Source organism: Cyclopterus lumpus, chromosome 6 (genome assembly GCF_009769545.1).
Source record: "Cyclopterus lumpus isolate fCycLum1 chromosome 6, fCycLum1.pri, whole genome shotgun sequence".
NCBI classification, from domain to species: domain Eukaryota; kingdom Metazoa; phylum Chordata; class Actinopteri; order Perciformes; family Cyclopteridae; genus Cyclopterus; species Cyclopterus lumpus.
In genome coordinates this window covers 16,988,308-17,012,770 of record NC_046971.1, presented here as the reverse complement: position 1 = coordinate 17,012,770, position 24,463 = coordinate 16,988,308, and the positions used below count along the sequence as shown (strand labels likewise).

The 24,463-nt window shown below is 44.1% G+C and overlaps 1 protein-coding gene across 4 annotated transcripts in view; it reads right to left on the bottom strand.

The window, feature by feature from the left end:
• The window catches only part of brsk2a (BR serine/threonine kinase 2a), a 145,096-nt gene extending 121,014 nt beyond the window's left edge, over positions 1-24,082 (bottom strand). For all 4 annotated transcript variants that reach the window (XM_034535772.1, XM_034535771.1, XM_034535774.1 and 1 more), the window contains exon 1: positions 23,700-24,082. In XM_034535772.1, the coding sequence (XP_034391663.1) occupies positions 23,700-23,793 (94 nt within the window). In that variant the 5' untranslated portion in view covers positions 23,794-24,082. The remainder of the gene's footprint in view (positions 1-23,699) is intronic.
• Positions 24,083-24,463: the final 381 nt, after the last annotated feature.

The window sequence follows — 24,463 nt, the reverse complement described above, 5'->3', positions numbered from 1 at the left end:
ACACGTCCAGAATGATAAATCACGTGCACAGTCTATGAATTTATCACTGTGACTCAAATTGGCTGTGAATTGAAATGATGGCTTCATTTACTGTCAGTGACGCCTGGTATTTAAAGATCTGACATTCAACAATGTCAGGGGCACCATCAAGCCATTGTTTTTCTGTCATCTGTTGAGTCTGCATGATTCAACAACAGAAGGAGAGCTTTGTAGGTGTGTGTGTATGTGTGTATGTGCGTGTTTGTGGGGGGAGATTCACGTGGGGCATACAGCAATGGGTGGGGGGGGCAAGAGTAACAAAAGGGAGAAATGGGAGAAATAGAGGATAAAGTACCAAAGAGGTACAGCACAGATAAAGAACACGGACGACCAAAGTGAGGTGTCTGTCCTGTAGCCACAAACATATGGAAAATCATGCTGAAAGAAACAGACAGATAAAAGGGAGACAATTGGAGTAAAAAAAATAGAGTGAGAGCAAAAGGCCAAATGAGGGAAACAGATGAGAAGGAGAAGATACTACGTGCCAGAGAAATTGGCAGATTGTCGGAAAGAATGCGAGTAACGATGGCAGAGAGAAATAAAAAACACTTTGACCTTGGACTGTCCTGAGCAACTCCAGACACACGCACACACACACAAAAAGCAGCAAAAACACAAGGATGCAGTCAATTGCATTATTTCTAAATGCCTGCTAATATGTTTGGATAGATAAGTGTTTCATTAATGTAATTATGGCCGGCGTGCAGCCAGATGGTTGACTGTGTGTTTTGTCTGTTTTAATAAAAGCCAAGTGGGTGTGAGTGTGTGAGTGTTGCTGTGGTCCCCTCTTAAGCCTGTGCACAATCAAAACAGGAAAACACATTTCACCCAAAAAAATTAAATTAAAAAACACATCCACGCCAGACAAAAGAGTCACCTCCCATTTCGTCATTCAGTCCATTTCAACAAGAGAGCACAAAGCACATGCACACATACACAAAAAGCTAATTCATCCCCCCCCCCCCCCCCCCCCCCCGGTCACGGTAACAAAAGTGCACACTTGCAAATGCAGCATTTATCAGGGTCAATAGAGCCATTATCATTTAAATCTTGCAGTGGCAGCCCAATTTAAAAAGTCACATTAACACAAACGCATAATACGCCCTCACAAAACAAACACACATTTGCATGCTTGGACTCTCGTCAACTTTGTCACACAAACACATTGCCGCTGCAACTGATGTTCCCAAGGCTTCAGCTCCCTCAAGGCCAACTCAGTCAACCGCTGTTTCTCCGCAGCCGCCCCTCTGAAGAGTCAAGTCCACCCAGCACCGCCCCTCTCCTGCTTTTATGGGTCCTCAAGAGCACAGTGGCACAAAAGGCTCAAACATACATACACACATTTTCTTGAAAATCTCAAAGCCTCACATGAGCAGATTGCCACTGAGATCATGCCACTGGAAATCGGGTTCCAGAGCTTTCCCAGCAAAATGAGGAATTTAATGTACTAGAAATAATGTAAATCTGAGTTCAGTCAGTTGTGTCGACAACAGACGCTTACTAAGCACTATCCTTTGGTAAAATACCAACATGAACATGAAATATCTTCTTGCCTGTAAAGCCGAACTGTCCTTGAATTGTTGCTCTTCAGAAGACAGTGTGACGTTTCGCCAGAAAAAGACATGGTTCTGAGAAATATTCTCAGCAAAACCTTTACGACACATTTTTACCAAAGCACCAACAACTCACTTTTAAAGGCAATTTAACGAACCTCCCAACTGCACTGTTGCTTCTCTCATCTTACCTGTGAGCTGTGCACCGGGCATCAAACTACCACACGGACGGGCAATACGAATTGCAAGGTAAGAAAAAAGCCCAAAAAAGTGCCTTCATGCTCCGCCCTGCTATAGCTGACCGGAGTATTTTCATCAAAACCCAATTTCTCATTTGCTCTTTGTTTCTGATGCTAAAAGCTTGCCTTTCAACCTTTTGGCCTCTCTGAACTGCCAACACCCAACGATTCTGCCAATTCCACACATGCTCATGCTCATGCACACACACACACACACACACACACACACGTCACTGACTGACACTTCCACTCAGCCCATACTAGCGGGAAATCCTAGAGCAGTGTTTAAACGCTTGGTCAAGCCCTGTCTGAGTGTGGTGCTACGGGCTTGACAGGAATCAACTACACTGGGGTCTGCAGTTCTATTGCACACATGCACACATGCCCACACACACACACACACACACACACACACACACGCACACGCACACACACCAGTCCTGATCTAGGCCAGGAAAACAAATCTGCGACAAGAGTATTTGGCTCCATTAAACTGCAGTCTAATGATGAAAAAACATCATTGGTTCAAGTGTATTAAAAAGGATGACGTGTCAATCTGTAATTTGAGCATTTCATTCTATAGATGCTGCACTTTGGGAATATCTTTGAGAGTACACTATCAATATTACTGAGCTCAAGTGTGGATCAGTAATCGACTGCGGTGAAGATACAGTGTTTAGAGCCGTGACCTGAAATGATTCTCTGCAGTGCAAGTTGTATTCACCCTTACCTCAGCCTCTATAAGGACCTGACTCCCTCGGCCTGGGGCCATACCGTGCTCGCCTGGATGCCTGTCTGTTTAGGTGCATCTGTGTGCACGTCTCATCGTTATGCGGATGCATGTGTACATATGTGTGTATTGCGTGTGCATGCAGATGTCAGAGACCACTCAAGAAGAAGCGCCCAGGGCACACGCACTCGAGACCCAGCCTAAAGCGGAGCAGGTTTGCATGACTGCAGAGTCCCCATGCTGAGCAGCACCCAGCCCGAAGAGGTCCAGGTTCCTGACATGTTGCCCTCTTGCCCTAACGCCTATTTCTCTTGATGTGTCTCTTTCATTCTCCCAATAGAAACATTTTAAAAAAGGGAGAGACACAACCAATCAGTCCCAGATTGTAGCCAGATGTTCTTACAAATGTTATAAATATCTGGGATTCATTTAAATGTAACATACTGTGTGCAAAACAAAGAATGAAAAAGGTTATATTTCTTGCATTTACACTAAAGCTGGCGTCACCAGCTGGCTAGCTTATCTTAGTAAAAATATCTTTGATTAAATCAATAGCAAAAGTCAACTCAAACGCAGAGGCATTTCTGGTTCTGCAGGGTGACACACATTGTGTTCATATAAAATAAACATTGCCTTCGCGGGGGCTTGCTCCACACATTTCTGACCTTTATTTGTTTTATCTGGCATGTACACGGTGATGAGTCCGCTCACATGAGAGAGCATGGTTAGCCTTTACAGTCGAGTCCCTGTGTTTAACCCAATCACATAGCTCTCTGCTCACTGATAGGTCTTGTGTAACACACCCAGGAAGACACACAGACACACACAGGTCTGAGACATATTAATGAGTTATCACAGTTGACAGAAGGAGATGGGGGAAAGATGGAGCAAAGAGGAAGACGTGGAGAGAGAGAGAGAGAGGAAGTGCGGTAGGGAGGAAGGGTGAAGCAGCGTTGCCTCTTTAGAAAGGCACATGTGCCCCAGTCCCTATTGTCTGCCAGCTGGCAGGCAGCCATGGGGGGTCAAACAAGAGGGGGGCTCCATCATGTCAGGGATTCACCAGTAGCAGAGGAGGTAGATAGAAATACAGAAGCAAAGGTTGAAAGGGTAGATAACGTCTGAAGTGAGTGAGAAGGTGTGTCTTTGGCTTTGTCCAATCACCGTTCTCACAAAAAAAGTTAATGGATGCTAGACTATCATTATCACTCTGTCTGCAAGGGAGTTTCAATGTGCGTGTGTCAGCACATATGTGTGTATGTGGGCAACGCGTGCGTTTGTGTGAGTGAGTCACCCAAATTTCAGGCTGGCCACAATCACCTCCACCTCCACAGTGAGTAATGGGAGCCCCGGTCATCCCAGCGCCACAGTCCTGGCCTGAATATGCATGTATGCATGAGCAGATATGTACTTATAAATAAGAGATGGACTAAAACCAGGAACTAATAGCAGTCAAGAGTCAGACAGAGAGAGAGAACGAGTGGTTGCTGAATACTTGTCTCCAAGGAGCAACCTCACAAGACAAGCCAGAGAGTGTGAGATAACCTTAGAGTGACCTTTGCTGCATTAAGGTCAAGAGTTTACCATCAGACATCCCTTTGTTCTACAGATGACCACTCTCTAAATATATGAGCCAGCAATGGTGCGGGTGAGGTTATAACTCATATAGATTAAAACACTATGGCTTTTGAGAAAAACTGCTTGGCAATAAATGGTGTAAAGATATGATACAGAAAACGTTTAGAACCTTTTCATGTAAACACTACATTAAAGGCCTTCGAGTAGTGACTTAAAAACAAGAGGAAGCTTCAAACTTCTAGGTCATATTAAAACACTTCTTACTGGTTTATTCAGAAATTAATTCTGTCTAAGCCTTCTTTATCCCCCCCCCTATATCTTGTTTTCCTTGTGAACCTTCACCGTGTCACACACGTGGTTACACTCGAGATTAAAATGCTGTGTTGCGACTACAAAAATGCCTCCCAAAGTGACATCCAAGCTCCAATGTGAAGCAACCCCTAAAAAGGACATATTATGTCTTACGATGTCTTATTATCCTGAGCACAAAGGTCTTGGCAAAGGTCTATATCCCTGGGATGGAGCAGGCTCAGAGAAATGGTGAGCAAGTATTGTGTGTGAAAATGACACACTGAGGCAATGACACTGAACATGACGCACATCTGAGCGCATAGCTGCTCGAGTTCCTTTGTGTTATCCGCGTTTGTGTGAACATACAAATGAGTGTGGTGTCATCCAGACCCAGAGGGATTGGTTAGATCACCCTGCTGCCTATCTGTCTGTTTCTGTAATGTGTAATGGAAACCAGTGAATCATTGTGGGTAATTAGTTTCCTGTGTTGTCTGCAAGCTCATCCTTGAGGGAGCAGGGACAGGGGACTGAGGAGGGCTGGAGATTATGAGCCCCTTGCCGCCCAGCTAGTTGCTAATAACGAGGCATACATGGGCCAGCAAGGTGACAGCGAGACAAAGAATCTCACCAAGACTGACAAAGACCTTTCCGAATGAATCACGGCTTCAAATAAAGGCCGACTGGAACAAGTTGAGAAAAGATAAACCGTAGGCGAGTCAAGGCAAATGACCATTGAGGCCGAGGTGGACAAATTATAAACTATAAAAGAAAAATAAAGTATGTCACAGCAACCGTCAGCAGGGAGTTTTTAAAGAAAACTTATTTTGACAGCGGAGAACTGTCACATCGTTGCATGTTCCAGCGGCTTGCATGTCCCCAAAAGAGTAGTGGAGTAAAGATTGTATAACTGACCCCCATTTTATGTACATTATTATATATACTATTATATTTAATAATGTGCAATTAACAGTTTGTAATCTTTTCATCAATCATTTTGATTATATTTCACATAAATTCACAAAACGGCTTATCCTGGCTACATACTGTATTATTTAAAATTAAGACCGTATTACTTTAAGGGTGGAAGATATAGTAGTAAACATCTAAAGCAATTGTTCAACGTTTTGAGATATATGCATTTTCTATCCTTCTAGTTTTCTATTTCTTGGTTGGAAGAAGTGTCTCCATTGGTTACCAATGCCCAGCACATATCACCTGTAAAACGGCACATTATTGTTATCGTACTTTGATTAAATAAAATATATTTACTGAGCCTTGAGAACGACAGGGAGAGAGAGAGAGAAGGGCAGTGAGTGGGATCCATAGTTTATCATTTATCAGAATCTGATCTTTCATATATATGATATAATTTATATTGTTTATAGTATATTATCACAATGTTCTTGCCAGATTTATTGTGGCACGCAGAGCTGCACAGCATGTCCCGTGTGAACAGCCCAAATGGTTTACATGGCTGAAAGAACAAAAACCTGGCGCTCCGGTGTCCAGTGTGAACCCGGCATTATCCCGATATTTCACTTAGTATCTTGCGAAACATGGATAATTGTGTATATGTTCCCATCAATTAACAGCTCATTTGATTGCCAGACCAAGCTCCCAAAAGCTGGTGTATTCTTTTCAAATGTGCTCCTGTACCTAGTCAAATGTGCTCCTGTAGTCTCACAAGAGCACAAAGACCAACCTCAGTTAATGGGTTTATTGCCCTACAACTACTCCACAATACAGACTCTCTCAATGTCAGCTTGTCAGCGAGTACTCGGAGGGTCTGACTCCATCTGAGTCCCCAGCACACACACACACACACACACACACACAGGTCTCACCACCAGACACACACACGCATATATATCCACAAACCCCTGGCCCCTCTTTCAGTGGACTCTGACTTAGATTGCCACGTTGACATCAGTCAGCCCCGTTGGCATGGTGACCCTCCCATCACCTTGTCAGGTCACCTTGGCTCGCCCAAGCACCCTACCGGGAGTGTTTTTTTTGTGAGCGTGTGTGTGTGAGTGTGTGTGTGTGTGCTTATCTGGCACTTCTCCAAACCTCCTGGCATTGTGCCACTGCGTTCTCACTTCTTGGCAGTCTGTCCGTCTTCCTTCTCCATTTCTTATTGGTTACTCTACTTGTCCTCTTTTTCAGTCTTCTCTTGCACCTTATTTTTCCTTTTTATTTTTCAACTCTGATTTGGCAACACAAGTCAATCAAATAAGTAGTATAATGTATGCATATGTGTGAATTTGTGTTTGAATGTGGTTCTGTTCTCAGAAGGGTTACATAACAATACAAAGGGCAGCCATCTGCTTCACTCTGGCCCGTGGGTTAGCAGCGAGGTCTAATCCACTATATTGTTTGTGTGTTCATGAACATGCACGTGGTTGCGTGTGTGGGTGTGTGCACACATGTGTGCGTGCCTAATCTGAGTTTTCATAGCACTTGAGTGGGCAAGTTGGTAATCTCGCAGGGCCGGGCCAGAATGAGATTTAATCCTTGTGGATAAACTGCTTCTCTTTTTCTCTCATGCGTTATCCATCCATCTATTCGTTCTTTTCTTCTATCCCCTCTTTCCATATATTTCTGTGTACTTACTTTCCCAAAGAAAAATCAGATTCATATTGCACAGATCTCCATCAACATGTTCCAAAATCTTCCTTCATTCAGACTGGACCTCAAACAAAGGACTCATTATGGTCCTAACAATGTTAGGTGCGTCTTTAGGCTCTGGGAAAGTGAGATGGCTATTTTCACAATTTTCCGACATGTCATAAACCAAACAATGTATCCCCAAATCGAAAAAAAAAAAACTATTGAAAGATAAAGTGATAATGAAAATAATCGTTAGCTGTAGGCCTAGATTCTGATCCTCCCTGCATTTCTGAGGAATTGGCACCATTCCCTCATGGGCCTTTGATGACATACTATTCCCTTCAAATAGAGGCAGTCCCCCAGCGTAATGTGGCCAGGAGTTTCAAAGGGCCGGTGAAATTTACACTGGATGACTGTATGTATCATCAAAGCCAGGAGCAACATCCTCACCCATCTCTATTCTTGAGGCCTTTCGATCTTTTTCTCTCTGATCACAGCTTTTAGGGGAAATGATGAAGCCAGTAGCCATTATAGGAATGAAATGTGTAATGCAGGGTGAGGGGAAAAAAGAAGGGGACATAAAATAAAATCTTTGATGCTATCTCATAATATGGTTATACATATTTTACCATTACACTATACATACAGATATTCACTATGGTGGCAATATGCAACTATGGTGTCCAGAGGGCAACCAGGTACGGAAGCAAATGGGTACAGTAATATACACACACACACACACACACACACACACACAGAGTATATAAATAACGGACACTCCCTCTCTCCCACCAGCATGTGCTCCAATCACACACAGCTTCCTCTTACACTCAACTATGGTGTGAACATATAGTAATTCACATGTGTTAGTTTAGTGTGTGTTTGCGTAGGCGTGAGGGGTTAAAAGAGAGTGACTGAACACAAGCAGAGGGGGGTCGGACATCAGCAACACTGTCTTGATTGGAACCACTCACTGTGAGATGCTGACATGCTGTCTGAACTCACCAGGTGTGCCAGCACATGTGGTGTACTTGCATGTGCTCAATTTGTGTGAGTGTGTGTGTCTGTGTGTGTGTGTGAGACTATATTCAGCATCAGTTAAGTGGATATGTGACAGATCATTTCTCCAGAGCACAAATGTATTTTCCTTATTGACTAACCCATGAGCCAGGCTACAGGCAGCATTTGACCATGATTCTCAGAGACCCATCACACAGCGTGCACACACACACACACACACACACACACACACACACCGTGACAGCATCATACAGCCAACCAACAAAGCCATCTGTGTGGGCAACACCATGTGTGACATTTCTGACAGGTAGAGAGGTTTGAGATGAAAGCACTGATGCATACACACACACACACACACACACACACACACCTATCACTATGTGTATTACAACCTATACAAAAATACTATGGGTCACTGATAAAAGCCTAGTATTGTGTGTGAGGGGAAATACATCATAAAGAAAAGCTCAGGCAGTAGGCCGGCTGTTTGTGCTTACTGAGGACACAACACTATGTGCATCCAGGACTTTCGATTATTAGGTAGGGCTCCATCATACTGAAATTTAAAAAGGATTGTAGGAGATAACAATACTACTGATGAAAGGGAAGCCATGCATTTACAGCTTTATTGATTGTGTGTGAAGAATAGGAGTCAAAGAAAAGAGAGGGGGAAGTCTTTTGAGACATGAACCAGAGGAAATCAAGATTCAAAGTCAGGTGGAAGGAACAGCAAGGACACAAGAATGGAGATATTTAAAAAGAGAGGGGGTTGGGATGATACTACAGGTGATGAAGAGGTCATTCTTGTACTCCATTTCATTAACTTCACAGCGATAAGTGAGGATATCGTAGAGAGCAAAGCTAGAAAGGGAGACGTGATCCCATTAGGCTGAGAAAGGGTAATACAGAGAGATGGAGGACAAGAGAAATAACAGGGTGACGCTGAAAGCCACAGGGAAAGTGGTGAGGAAGGCTGAGACAGGAAGGAAGAGTTGGACAGACAGAAAAAAAAGAGAAGAGGATGAAAATGAGGAAAAAAGAAAGCAAGCAGAGCCACAAAAAGTACCTTTAAAAAAAGAATGAGGTTGGTAAAACCCATTAAAAAGACCTCAGCTCTTAGTTTGGTCTCACCCCTTTGCTGGGCTTAGGATTTAACTCATATGTCACTACAGGCTTGGGGAATTCGGTGCAACCCCTATTAAAGAAAGGCTACCAGTGATTTTAATATGATGGGAACCATTTGAAATTTGTTATTGGAAATATGTAAGCAGTCAGGCAATTTAAAAGCTATTACATGTCCAAATAAAGTAATATCTCTTAGGCTAATGTGGCTTGGCTTAATTAACTTGTTGTTACCAACTGGCTGAACTAATATAAATGCAGAGCATTATTTGTGTTATTATAATTGGACTAATCACTCATCCAAATGATATATAATATTTAATATATTTTAATATTGCTCTTGTCAAACAATGCAAACGCAAGATGTATCTTTCCTATTACAGTTAACTTGACTATTGTCATGTCCCACTAGAGACTATTTCTGGAGGTTCAACATTTTTTTTAAACAGCCTTAAAAACTGACAAAGGCTTAAAAATGATGTGAAAGTTATGAATAATATTTCAAGTAGCCAATAGAGGCTTTGAGGCACCGTTAACTTTAACTTGCCCTGCAACACACTGCACAGCTAAACTACTTTTTTTAAATAGCCACATATTTGAGTTTTTAAATAACTAGCTGTGCAAGTGTATAATGAATAAGAACTAGACTTTGGGAGAGTGCTGCTCTATTATTGAAAATGCATTGTAGACTCACTACAAACTCCAATACACACAAAAAAAGTTAGAATACGACAACAAGGTGAAAGAAGTGAGAGTCGCCCATCTATGTAGTCACAAATGTTATCACATTAGCCATTAACCTGGAGACAGAGATTCCAGGACAGAGAAGAGGAGAAAACAGTTGACTCCAGTTATTAGGGCATAAATGTCAGATGGAACATGTCCACTGGTTTCTTCTCGGCAGTGTTCAGCTCATCTTCTCACTGATAAGGTTACCGATGTCCTGAGGGGGCAGCATGTTGAGGGGGGTGACCTGATGAAGGTTAAACCTCTCCAACCCCTCCTCTTAATCACTGTCATTAGCTCCACAGGCCTATCCGCTCTGACCCCATCACCTCTGGCCCTCAGAGATTAATCACACACACAGACTAACACTGATATGATGTGCATGCAGCATATGCACACACAGATATGTGAAAAAACCTGGGTGCATATTCACGTGTGCACCACTTTGGAGCAGTCTGCATGTGTGTCAGGTCCTCCACATCTGCATGCATGTCCACATGTGAGTAAGAGAGAGTACGTGAGTGCATGTACTGTTATAGTTGAGCGTGAATATAAAATGGCTATGGGTGCAATGCAACCTCTGGGTTTGAGGTTAGAACGAATGGCCACTGTACACATGCTAATAGCCGTGAAACCACACACACACACACACAGCCTTTTAATCAGTACAATACATTTAATACACATTCAAACAACATTAAAAACACAAGCTGCCTCGAAGCTTTTAATAAAAATGAGTGCCATTCATTTGCTCTAGCCATTAAACTGTGAAAGCACCCAAAGGGGATCAGTAATCACTTAATACGGGACTGCTTGGGAACAAGAGCCTTCAGTTATCAAGCTCCTCTTTTAGGGAACAAGCTTCCACTTTCAGTCCGGGAGGCAGACAGTCACCTCATTCAAGAATAGACTTAAGACTTTCCTGTTTGATAGTGCTTATAGTTAGGGCTGAATCAGGTTTGCCCTGGTCGAGCCCCTTGATATGCTGCTATAGGCTTATAGGCTGCTGGGGATGTTTTAGGATACACTGAGCACCTATCTCCTCTTCTCTCTCTCCTTATGGATGAATTTACATCTCTCCATTGCACCTTATTAACTCTGCTTCCTCCCCGGAGTCTTTGTGACTTCACGTCTCGTAGGGTCCATTGGACCTGGAGGTGTCTGATGCCTCCTGCCTGGTGAGCCGGCCTCCTGCGTCGGCCCTGCTGATGCGCCATCGGGGAGTTTTTCCTGATCCGATTTGAGGTCCTGGGACATAGATGTCGTATGTGTTCAGATTGTAAAGCCCTCTGAGGCAAATTTGTAATTTGTGATATTGGGCTATACAAAATAAACAGAATTTAATTGAATTGCTTCTATACGGCCAGATTAATAGCAGACTCATCTCTCCCTCTCCATAAACCAATCTTAGCCTTGCTGTAAGACATCAGAGTGTGTGAGCCACATGTAAAGGAAAGGGCCACATCTGGCAGGGAGCCTCTCTGTAAACCTGATGTGAGTGCTGGGACTTGCTTAATGAATTACTCCGTAGTCTGGACACACATCCCAGGCCCCATGGGCTGGCCGCGGTGAGGCCTTGGTACTCATCTCTCATCTTTGTGGCCCCATACCTGGGACTTCTCACACGTGACATTGAAACTGCTACAGTATAATTCACAGGGAACAAGAGCACTTCATTAAAGAGCTCTTCAAAAGGAGCAGGAGGGAAGGTCTCCTGAAGTCAAACAAAACAAAGGGGTTTATTAACTACCTCTCCTGGACAAGTGGGAGAATTAAGAGCATGAGGAATCAGGTGGTGTCCTCAAAGTTCAGCTCTTCTTTCATGGAGTGATTTAAATCCTACTGTACATGTTTTAGAAAAGGAGGCGACCGGTACCATGTGTGCACTTGTGTTTGTGTCCTCAGCCTATTTATAGTCTGTTTCGGGCAGAGAAAATGTGTCTTTTAATTAAAAGGCCTGCTTGATCTAGTGTTATGCTGTGGGAGAGACAGACAGAGAAAGAAAGAAGGCGAGAAATAAATAAGAAGAGGAGGCCCAGGGTAAGGCTAACACACACCCAGCCAACAAGCACATCTCTCTTGGGCCTGATGAGACTGGTCATGCCTGGACTCGTCATCAGCTAGGATGGTAAAATCTGGAATAACACATCATTATGTCGACTCAAACCCTGTATATGTGCAGGTGCGTGGAAATATATTCTTGTGTCTAACTGTCTCTTGTCTGTGCACACACACACACACACACACACACACACACACAGAACTCCTTCAGGTAAAGGTTTGAATATGTCATAGTCTCATTAAGGAGTGAATATAAGAGGTTGAAGTTTAATGACCCTGGGGAAGACAGTAATACATTCAGATCTCCTGCTAGCCTAATCAGCCCAAGTACAGACACAATCACAAGCTTACGGGCATTAGAAACATGAGCCTACACCAAATGTTCCCCATTTAAAAAGGATTGACGATGAGGCATCCCCCCAGTATGACTCAACTTTACAGGGACAATGTGCAGCTGTTAAACATTATCTCTACCTATCCAAGTTTATAGTGTGAAATACACCTGCATTTGTGTTCTCTGTGTCTCGGGTGCGCAGCTGCAAACTCTGTTGTTCTTATGGAAGAACTTCAAAAGACCGACTGGTAGAAGCTCCGGCTGCCCTTCGACGCCAACAGAAACGCAATCCCTCTGCCGTCAGTGGGGGCGGTCTTACTTTGCATGGAAATATTCCTCCTCACGCGACAGATGTGTGCTTAGATCTACTTCTGAATCCCAAAGATAAACTGCAGAGGCAATTTGGGGGCAATTTTTTTCTCATTGTATTTTTAATATTATGGTCTACCTCTGAAGAAGGCGTGAGAGCCGCTCCAGCTGTGCAGCTGCTCAGCGGGCCATCACAGAGAGAGACAGCGCGTGGGATTTGTTCTGACCAAACCAGAATTTCTAATTGTTGGGATATTGAAAAGACTAACAGAATATCGTTTTAGGTCAATTTTATTATATTAAGTTTGAATTAAGTATATTTTACGACGAGATAACAAAGCAATTTGTCTTTGTTTGGTCTAAGAGCGAATTAAATGTAGTAATGTTTCGGTTTAGAAGTATGTTTAGTATTTCCTTCGACATTCTTTGTTATGTTTTATTTATCAAAGGAAACTGCTGCTTGCACTTCATCCTGGAACGTGGAGGCACAGCCGGCACTGCTCCGCAGATCAGCTTATTGGGTCAATATAGAATTCTCTGGGTCATTTATTTCTTCAGTGAATTACATTAACTATTAGCACTTATTGGACATCCACATAAAAAGGTGGCACATTTTCCCTTTTTTTCTCTTTGTAAAAATCAATTATCCCTCTAATTTTCCGATTAGGAGGAATGGAGTAGTGAGTTGCACTTATCTATTCAATCTATTTACTTTAGTATGAAAAGAACAATCATTATATACAAGACTCATCACAAGCACAATACATAACAGACATACATATAGTGGTAGCATTTACCAATGCATCAATTATGTTATTATTTGTCTTATTTCTCTTTGTTCAGTCTGCAGACATGTGTCCATGTTTTTAAATGGAATACCTCATTACTGCTTGTTGGTGAGAAACATACTGCAAGCATTGGATTATATAATATTGGCATACACAATGCTGTGAGACTAGAAATAAAAATAAAAAAACTTAATGATGAGATGTGAGAAAATGACACAGACACACACACACGTTTTACTCATATCAATGTCCAATTACTATTGCCATCTTCCCCTGTGGTTTGGCTACATGAAGTATTATGATACACACTGCTCCAATCACCTTTTACAAGCAATAACAAGCTCTGGCCCATAAAGCCAACACAGGATTTGCTTATTCCATTAGACGTACCACGATAGTCTCCCGTCACATTAAATTAGTCCATTTACACACATACTAACAAATGGTTGGGTGCCGTAGTTTCTATGTTCAATGCTACAATTAGTTTTTTCATGGGAAACAGTGGGAAAGAGATGAGATAAAAGAACAGAAGGGGATAATTATGACTGTGGTATTGAAAAAAACAAGCCTTTGCCATATAAGCCAATATAGCATATACAGTATGTATAAACACCTACTGTACTGTATGTGAAACTGTAAATGTTACATTCATGCTTGCTTGTGTATCTGTTTCGTATGTGTCATGCTCATCCATGTTATGTGTAGATCGGCAGGTACTGCAAGGGAGTATATGAAGAGATTTAATTGAATTCCTTCTGCTTTTATGGAGGCCCACGACACTCTGGCTCATCCAGCCATGAATTGCTGCCAATGAGATCTAATCATCCCACACGAAATGAGCTCTACCTGAGCAGAATGCCAGTAGGAGGCCTGGAGGCTGCATGGGGTATACCTCCATTAGGCAGGAAGCATGAAAACAAGGAAGCAGGAGGAAGAGGAGTCAAGAAGGAAGTGAGTGGCAAGACGTGTACTAAAAGTGGGATAATGGATACAGAGATATTAAAGAGGGAGTAGGTTGCTGTCTGTCTATTAAGGTAACCATAATAAACATCAGGAGAGTGTTTTGGCTGTTTAATCGGGTTATTTTGGTACATAAGGAATACTTGCCAATATGGCATATGTTCCTCTCAGTCTTCGTTGTCATATGTTGACTGTAACAAAACGTAATTCAAAAGGCAGGAAGTCAGTTTCATCAACTATAGAGCCAGTGAGACGGGGTGTCATCATCAACATATAACCCGAAAATAATGTCATCACTGTTTGTTTGAGTGACGCAGACTATCAAAACCGACCCGCCAGATGGTTTGTTACACAAAACCAATACTTGGCAGGTGATAGGCGGAAACATCTGTCAATCAAACTCTTGGAAGCAAGTCGGGAGAAGAGAATAACACACGTGTTTCTTTCAACAAAGAAACATGTGCAGTTCCATTTCCCAAATAAGCCCAGAGAAAGCTGCACCTGCGCGTCCATCAAAGCAAACAGGTGGAGAGCGCATTACACAAAGAGAAAAGTAACTGTCATAATGTCCATAATAATACACTCATATGAGTCATGCGGTGCCACACGCAGGCCTGCATATGTTGTCAGTTTTTCTTAAACCCACACAGGCTTGTGTACGTAGAGACGCAGACAAATGGACATGGGCTCTACTGGCTCACATTCACTCTGTCATTATACAAACCATAATGCATCAGCACTGAGTACAGCAAATACAGCTGACCAACCAAAATAATATCTTACTCGAGCGGAGCCACACTCGTGCCCTCAGTATGTGAAATAGCACATGCAAATGTGTCTCTGTGTTGCTATGGCTACTGACTCTTCACATCAAAGCATTGAGGCAGCCTAGTTTATACAAACACATATATGTGCAAGTCACCACATCAAGTGCCTGCACTGACAGGTAAACTATTGTGAGGTTAAACAGAGGACAGGATTGAAGGGTAGAGGAAACTAAACTAAATGTCCTAAAGGCATGTGTGTGTGTGTGTGTGTGTGTGTGTGTGTGTGTGTGTGTGTGTGTGTGTGTGTGTGTGTGTGTGTGTGTGTGTGTGTGTGTGTGTGTGTGTGTGTGTGTGTCCTCCAGCTCTGTACTGCAGTTCTTCCTGCTGTAGGTGCATTTCCTCCACTGATGACGTCAGAGCTCTGCTGCAGTCAGACGGAGAGCTGGGATTCCTGTAGTCTAAACAGCATCCCCTCTACTGCTGCACAGCACATTCCTGTGTCTTCGTTTGAGTGCATGCCTCTGTTTTTGTTTTTTGCACCGCGTGTGCGCAACTGTGTGGTTGTGTGGGCTGGATTTGAATGATAATAGAGTCACTGACCCTGAGAGATGCTTTACTGCTGTGACTCTTTTTCCTCACTCAGAAACGGTCTACCTTTGTGAGCCTGCTCCCCCTCTTCTCCGTCTCTCTCATGTTCATCCGCATCCCACGAGTTACAGCTCTCAGACGCTGTTATGTATCTGCAAAGAGCCCGTAAAACCGGAGCACACAGTGCACACTAAAGCACTAGCTCTCAGACAAGTACATATAAACACACACACACACACACAGCGCAAAAAAAAAACTAAAACAGAGCAGCAAACATCAGCTCAGAAATAAGCAGCTTTTAGTGATGAATTATAATAAAAAAAAGTCCACCATCTGGGATAAAGAGATGAAACCTTCCCCTACTTCATTGCTCTTTCCCTTAAACACCCCATCACCTGTTCCATTAGTCAGGAAAGAGTGTACAAAAAGGGGGAAAATCAAGATAAACAAACCAGTACAACACTACAAGGTCCGAGATTTGGAGGAACATAGCACAGACTGAACTTACAACTCAGGCCAGATGGAGGAAACACAAAGACCACTAGACTCCATGCTTCAAGTATGACTCCCTGTGATCTGATTTCACCCTAATACATACAGAGGATTTGACATGGCAGCAGAGACTGCACTGACCCATTCTTTGATGAAGTAGCACCCCAGGACAAGCAAACAGAAGAACATCATGTATGTCTTGGCTGGACCACTGATGCAGCAACACCTGTGATCCAGGTGTGTTTTCTGTCAACTGGCAACAACACACCCCAACGTCATGAGAATAGCAAAAGGAACCTGCCTTCCTCCTTTTCTCTATGAATGAAACAGACTATTTGATGGTCCCAGTTGAGATACAATAAGGCAACCTGGCTAATATAGTGCTAATTCTCTTTAGCCTGGCCAAGTGTGAGAAGTCAGTGCCACAGAGACAAGCAGCCAGTGCAGGTTGTTGGTTTGTGACCAGTCATGCTCATCTAACTTAATCTCATTGAGAGCTGCCTGTTTCACTTCACATGCCAAGCCACATCTCAGGTGTTTCAGGCATGGGCGACATTGTGCTTCATAGCCTAATGAGATGACAACAGAGCGAGTGGCAGAGAAAAACTCTGAATGCATCACAATTACCCTGCCTCTGCCATCTGGGATGGATGCACTGCACATAGCAAATGAGCGCACATTTTCATTCATGTACTTTTTCTTGGAAAACTGTCCAAGGGGAGTTGCCAACTGGTCTACTGAAGCAAAGTGGTTTTGTGTCATTTAAAAAGCCATTAATTCACTGTAGTCAATCTGTAAATGCAGTAATAATTCAATAAGTAAAACTTCCAACGTGATATTTTCATAACTGTAAGGCATCCCAAGTGAAATGGACAAGTTGGCTCAATATGTAAATGTAAGCAAGTTCTATACTTGGATACTAAACCACAAACATGCTATCCATCTATGTGAATAAATATTAAATTAGGGGAAAATAGGGGAATTCACAAAATGCAAGAAAATGTGTTTTTGAATATACCAACAGGTACAGCTTCTTCAAGGAAATGCCATACACATAGCATGCTTTGTGGGATGATGTCAAATGTTGTAATGCTAGAATGAAAAAGATGAAAATGTGTCACCATATTGAAGGCAGGCCTGTGACAAATGGGGCCGTGTGAATTGTACGAGTGTGCCGCAGCAGTTAGAAAACTGTACCAAAGTCAAGGTCACCGTCCCGCCCATCTATTTGTTAATGGATAAGGTACAGCAGGGCAGACAGCAATGCAGGGATGAGAGCAGAGCTTCCCCCCTGATCTGAGGACAGCCTGCCAAGGCTAGCTGAGCCGACAGCAACTAAAGCCGAGGCTCCCCACATGTGCTAATCTCCCAGATTTAAATGGGAACACAGCACACAGCGCAGAGCACAGAGCAGGGCAAGCCTGTCTGATCCATGACCCCATGTCTGAGCACACGCACAAGCACACAGCATGCACACACATACACATGCAGCGCACACATGTGAAGACACAGCTATGCTCACAGACACAGCCAGGGATCGACTAGGCAGATAAACAGAAATAAGTCCAATAAAGACAACCCGCACGCATGGAAAGCAACAGAGGGTGATGTTAACTTTCAGATTGCCGGCACTTAAAGAGCGAGAGAAATGTGAGCACCAGAGAGATAGAGAGCATTCTCCTTCTTTCTTCACGAGGGAAGACTGGGAACCAGCTACAAGCAGGGAAACCATGACAACCAGACAACCAACCTTGGCAACCAACTCAGCGTTCTCACAGTCAGAGCCAGACAGTCGGCTCAGCAAGGGTTAATCTGAGCTGGGTGAGAGAGAAACGGGCTGATTGAGCCTACTGCTGTGCGCACAGACGTTAAATATACTGTACGTCTTAAAAGGGCCATGTTGACAAAGACCCAAAAGATGTGGCAGCTGTCTCAGTGGCCAACTGAATGGCTGCATCAAACGTGCACAATAACAGAGGCAGGTACAGAGCTGCCGAGAAGCCAGTCACCAGGCATGTCTTCTTTTAGCAACAGTGTGGAGTCATATATAAATGTATCAATTTGGAGCACAGGTGAAAAGAAAAACGGTGTGTTTCTTCTTCTCTCTGCTGCGCTGGAAAACTAGCACTGTGAAATTCTGAATATCATGAGGCGATAACCCATTACACGAAACGGAGCAGCCGAGAAGGGCCGCGGACTCTCAGCAACAGGGAGAGAGAGAGATGGAGTGAAGGGAAAAGATTGTGTTTGCATGAGCATGGGCGAGTGTGTGTCTACGCGCGTGTGTAGAGTGAGAGAGAGAGAATGTGTGTGTGTGTGTGTGTGTGTGTGTGTGTGTGTGTGTGTGTGTGTGTGTGTGTGAGTGAGTGAGTGAGTGAGTGAGTGAGTGAGTGTGAATGTGTGAGTGAGTGTGTGTGTGTTGGTATACATGAGGGAAATTGGACACTAGAACCATGCCGTTCTAACCTGATTCTCTACGCTATATAACACGGCGGAGGAACACTGACAGTGGCTGCTCAGAGTTAAGAGGGATCCAAATAGGACGCGATGGGGCCTGTCAAAAAAAATACTCACATAAATACACACACACTCATTCATGGTCGGCCACTGAGACTGTTCCCAGCAATCCTTCTTCCTTGTCCTTATTCACAGACCTCACATCGAAAGATTGAGCCCTTTCCTCCTCTGGAGGTCAGCAATAGAGAGATGAAATTCCGGGTGGAGGGGAGGATAATGAAGAGAATGATCAATACTTTGCTTTAATTAATAACCTCCACGGCAGTCAGAACATTCAAGATCGCTTCATGCTCACTCAATTCAAGCTTTTTTTCTACTCCTCTTCCTCCTACTTTGCCTTGCCTTCATCATTCTCTCTCCACCCCTCCTCACAGTTCTCCACCTCTTTCCTCATCATTAATCTCTGAAAATCGTTGGCTACATACATTCCTCCCAATCGATGCAATTCCACCGAGGTCTTGTCTGATTTACCACATGGCTGAATCCCTGTATGAATCTTGACTCGCCAGGGGAACAGGGACAGAGAGTGAGATAGAGATGGAGTGAGGCGGATGAGAGGAGAGGAGAGGAGCACTAAATGACAGAGACCATCATCATTATATAACTTCAGCAAAAGTCAACGACAGTGAAGAGACTACAGGCTTAGTCCTGGTTCAATGTATTGAAGGCATAGTTTCTTATAGCCACACCAACAGACTTGGGCACTTTCACTTGCATGCATACACATTAGGAGTTAACCATTCAGAATATCTCACAAATAGACAAGCACATGCATCAGCTGAGGGACAGACACACATACACTCCCGTCTACGATGTATTTCAGGCCTCAGGGAGCAGGGCTCTGGTCGAGCCAGACAGTCGAACAGCTGAGATCATGCAGGCTTGACTCCCTGCTCCACAGCTCTGACCCAGCTTGCTAACACAGGGTGCTACCCAGCTGGGTGCAACGCGGCACAGCCACTGGGGTCAGGGCTTCTCTGATTACGATCTCCGAAGAGTCCCACTGAAACATGGGTCTACCATGGCAGCCTTTCATCTATTTCTCTCCACTCGACAATTTTAGGTCAAAGCTGCCAACTTCTTCTGGGTAATCTTGCGAACACAGGGGAGATAGACACCTGTGTTTGGGCTCGACGCGGGTAACAAGATTATTTTAATGGCGCAGAGGCTACAGGTCACCGGGAGTTTGAGCACCTGCACTGCGCACAAGCAACAGACACAGACACACACACACAAGCACGCAGAGGCCTTTTGTTTCTGTGGATTTGCCAAGTGGTTTTTCATTGACAACATCGACTGAGCATTGTCCACTCACTTGTCATCATCAGGAATATCAAGTGCTGCGAAACAGTATGGATCTCTTCCTCCAGACAGGAAATCTTTGGGAGTGCCCATTGATCTGAATCAACCACGCCCGGCTCACCAGCTATAACTCAACGTCGAATTAGCGGTTTTACGTTGCCGTGCAATGTACCAGACTGCCAGAACAGTCCAGATAATGTGTGTATGTGTGAATAAATGAAAAGAAAGACAAATGAGAGTTTTTCCTTCACCGTTTCTTACGCTGCAACAGCAAAGACCACAGTAAGAGTTACAAACTGGCCGGCCTTTTGCCGACAGGAAGACATCAAAAACAGCTGGATGCTGTCTTAAATGTCTTGTAAGGCCGGTGAACCCAGAACAAGAACTCTCCAGCAGATAAACAGAAACAGAGAGCGGTGAACAGAGAAAGAGGGAGCCAGACACAACATCACAGGTAGATTTGTGTCAGATGAACAGTCAATATGAAAGCCCCCAAAGCACATGATTTCACTCACTAAACGTCAATCAAAGAATCAAGGAGCCTACACATCAACCTCCAACGCTTAGCTCGTCAATATCCAAGTCTTGCTCGCAAAAGAACAGGGACTTACACTGGATTAGCAGGCAGTGTTTTCCACACAATAGGCTTCTATTCCACTAATCAACAGCCTTCAGGAACAGAATAAAAACAAAGCACGGCCATGTTTTCGAACGCATTAACGGAACAGAGCGGTGATTCAGCCCGTCTTAAGTCATTGCACTGGCAAAAACTAAAATCCACAATCTCCAGCTTTGTTTGACAAAGCTGGAGATTGTGAAACACATGAAGGCTGTTACTCCAAACCCTACTGTGATGGAGACCTTCAAAAGGGAGTTTTAAGTTTGAACAAACATTAACTCAGGCTTGTGAGGCAAATACAGTGAATGAGACAACCTAACACAGAACACATGGAGCTAATTCAGGGTTAGCTACAAATAGAAGTTGAGTGGCAATTTCGCAGTGTGACACGAGTTATGAGGAATCGACGTACACATGACAAGTCTGGTACACACAGAGTAATACTTTCTCATGTATACCGACTAAAACAAAAAGGTAAACAGATGCATCCTACTGCTTAAACTGTGCACTATACATTGTACTAGAACTGTTCATGTAACCATGCATTTGGATTTCTCCAGCAACACCAAGGTGCTAAGTTGCTACGCTAGACTGGGCCAGCCCACGATACCTTTGGGCCACGTGAGCCTGAGGAGACTTTGGCTGTGCAGATTAGATCAGGAAGCCAAACCAGAACCACTGTGGTGGCGGTGTTTGTGTGTGTGTGTGGTTGTGTGTGGGTGTGTGGGTGTGTGTGTGTGTGTGTGTGTGTGTGTGTGTGTGTGTGTGTGTGTGTGTGTGTGCGTGTGCGTGTCAGGACAAGGCCTAATCACTTAATGAACACTGAAGAGCACCACTCCTCTGAGCAGGACAGCCAGATCAACCAGAGGCCTTCCGCTTTCTCCCCTCTAATAATACCAGCCAAACGCAGCCTGGGTAGCTCACGGGAGATTTAGCCCAGTGGACGGTCCCAGCTGCCACTCATGATGGAGCCCGGCTCATTGGATGCTCAGTTGCCAGGCCAACCCTTTCCGTGGGGCCTGGGAAGGAGATCTGACAGATTAACGAATGGTTAATGAGTGAATGGGATATTATGTCATTAATCTGAATAGATTTGGCGTAGACTAACTAGACAGATGCCAGTAACCAAATGATTTTTCGAACACAGAACACACGAATAATGCTGCGCCTCGTCATTTGAAACATGGAAACATAATAGAGAAACCGGACACACAGCATTCAAAAGGAACATCTTCTCATCAGAAATTTCCCTCAAAGTGAAACATCGTTGAAATTCGCCAAATAAGAAGCCACAAGGGCCACGCTGCTTGACACAAGTCATAATCCACACCGACCTATAGCTTACCATGCTTCCATGGTTTTGACATCCGGCACAAGCAGGAAAAATGCGTCCCAACCTGCCTCAACACTCCATGGATGATCTCAGAGAAACCATATCATTAAATGTCTGTACTCAGCAGCCCACAGTGTCAGCTCAATACCACCATAAACAGCCATTAGACACTCTAGAGAGCTATCTGAAAGAGAGACGATTCTGGCTGTGAATGAGCGACCCTCCTGTAGACACAAATGATCAATAGGAGTAGCAGGAGAAAGGGAGACAAGCCAGTGTGTTCTGACACAGCATTTGTTATGAAAGAACCAACTGGAACGTGGCCTGCAACATCACACTGTGAGATCACACCACAGTCATACCCACGCTGCAGAGTGGAGCTGCACCGAGTATGGATGCAACATGTTTGGGGATTTGCATAGCCTGACTAAAATGTCCTGTACCGCCCAACAGTCAAAGAGCATGATGAAGTTATGATGAATGCACACACACACACACTCTCTGACACCAGGGGATGGCAAAGAGACAAACTCCATTAATTAATGCTGGGGACTCGCCAGGTGAATGAAGTGACAGGAGAATATTTTGGGAAAGCATACTGTTTGAGAGAACACACATTACACTTACACGCACACACGGCTGCTCAGCATGACCAGCTGGACCGGGTAGGGGAAGCAACGCCTATTGTAGACGTTTTAGACAACAGATGGGAGGAAAATCTCTCAGCGGAGAGGGTAGAAGAGGGAAAAGTCTGTCTGTCTCGCTCTCTCTCTCTCTCTCTCTCTTCAAGGGTGGTGAGCTTATGGAGCACGCTGCATCACCTTTGCCATCTCTGCCTACCCAGGGCTGTGCCTGCCTCTCCTTTCACATGTAGTTGACTGCAGGAGGATTCTCACTACACTCAAGCTGACAACGGGGTTGAACTGCTGTATGAGAAGAAGAAGAAAAACACACACACACACACACACACACACACAAACACACAGGCCAAACCAGCATGCAAACATCACCTGAAATAGCATGAAATATTAAAGAAAATGAATGCTCCTTCGCCATGCATGTGCTATGCAACTTTGACAAACTGCACTGTCATGGCTGTCTCTGCTGAGATAAAGCATGTGCTCCTTATTAAGGAAGCTCAGTTACATCCCCTGGGGTGAATGAATGTGAACAGTGTAGCTCTATTCCATCTCTGCGAGCAGCCCATAATGTAATCTGTCAAGGTTGGACTCTGCTACTCCATATCGGAGGAAACCCACGTATTGCAGACTGAGCCTATGGGAGAAACGCCTGACTGCGGACTAAGAATAGATCAATGTATCAGGCAAATCGGGATTAACGGCGATGTGCTCCAATCACAGGACGCTCTCTAACCAGGGACACAAAAAGTTCATTTTCATAAACCATCACCATGGTTTCTGGCAATTAGACGTGTGTGTGCGTGTGTGTCCAGGAGCACGCACACACCCCTCGTCCCGCTGTGTGAACAATGATTATGTCAGCTCGCCAGAGACATAAGAACCCCCCCCCCCCAAAAAAAAAAAATCTCCCCCACAAGGTTTGACAGGTGTTTGTAACTAAGCGGTTAGTTATTTATCTCACACACACAGACACACACGCGCGCGCACACACACACACACACAAATTTCAACTCGCCGCGGAGCGCTCCGAAAATAAATGGTGCCATTTAAGGGGGATGCCGTGAACAAGCTGTCCCAACTAACCTGTCTGTCCTTTCCCGAGCGTCTTCTCCAAGCGGTAAGGTCCTACGTAATTGGCATGTTGGGCGCCGCTGTTGTCTTTGCCGGACGATGACATGTCGAATCTGTGGTGGAAACTGGACACTTTACAATAAAGCGCAGACAATTAAACACTCCTTGCTGGAGGTCCAAGCCGCTGTTGTCTTTCCTTTTACTCCACAGCCTCCTCTCTTCCTCTCTTCCTCTCTCTCTCTCTCTCTCTCTCTTCCTCTCTCTCTCTCTCTTCCTCTCTGGCGCGTTCTGGTCTCTTCTCCCCGACCTCACTCGCTGTTTGAGGAGGTGAGGTTCTCGCTTTCTCTCCTCTTTTCTCCTATCGCTGCAGACGAGCCGCAAGTGCCTTGCAAATCATTGTCGGTTGAAACTGCGCTGCCGCTGTGCGTCTGTGGGAGGTGCTGCGGAGCCGACGGGGCTGATTGACAGCGGATCCAGCCAACAAGATAGCCGGATAAGCTCTGCGCTGCCGCCCTGTTTCTTGTTGCTGGAGGATTTCTGCTTTTTTTGCTTCTTTTTTTTTCAGAAAAGTTGCAGGTTGTGATTAAAGCCAAATAAACGAAATAAACCTTTAACCGCTTATTATTTAAGATCAATATGGGGTGTACTATAATAACATTATAGTATATTCCATTTTTTAAAAAAATTGTTTACTGTTTTTCATTAGTTCAAATTCAATCAGTGTTAAAATGTTGACGTCTTTTATTAAAGATTCCCTCCTGCTGTAAGACATATAT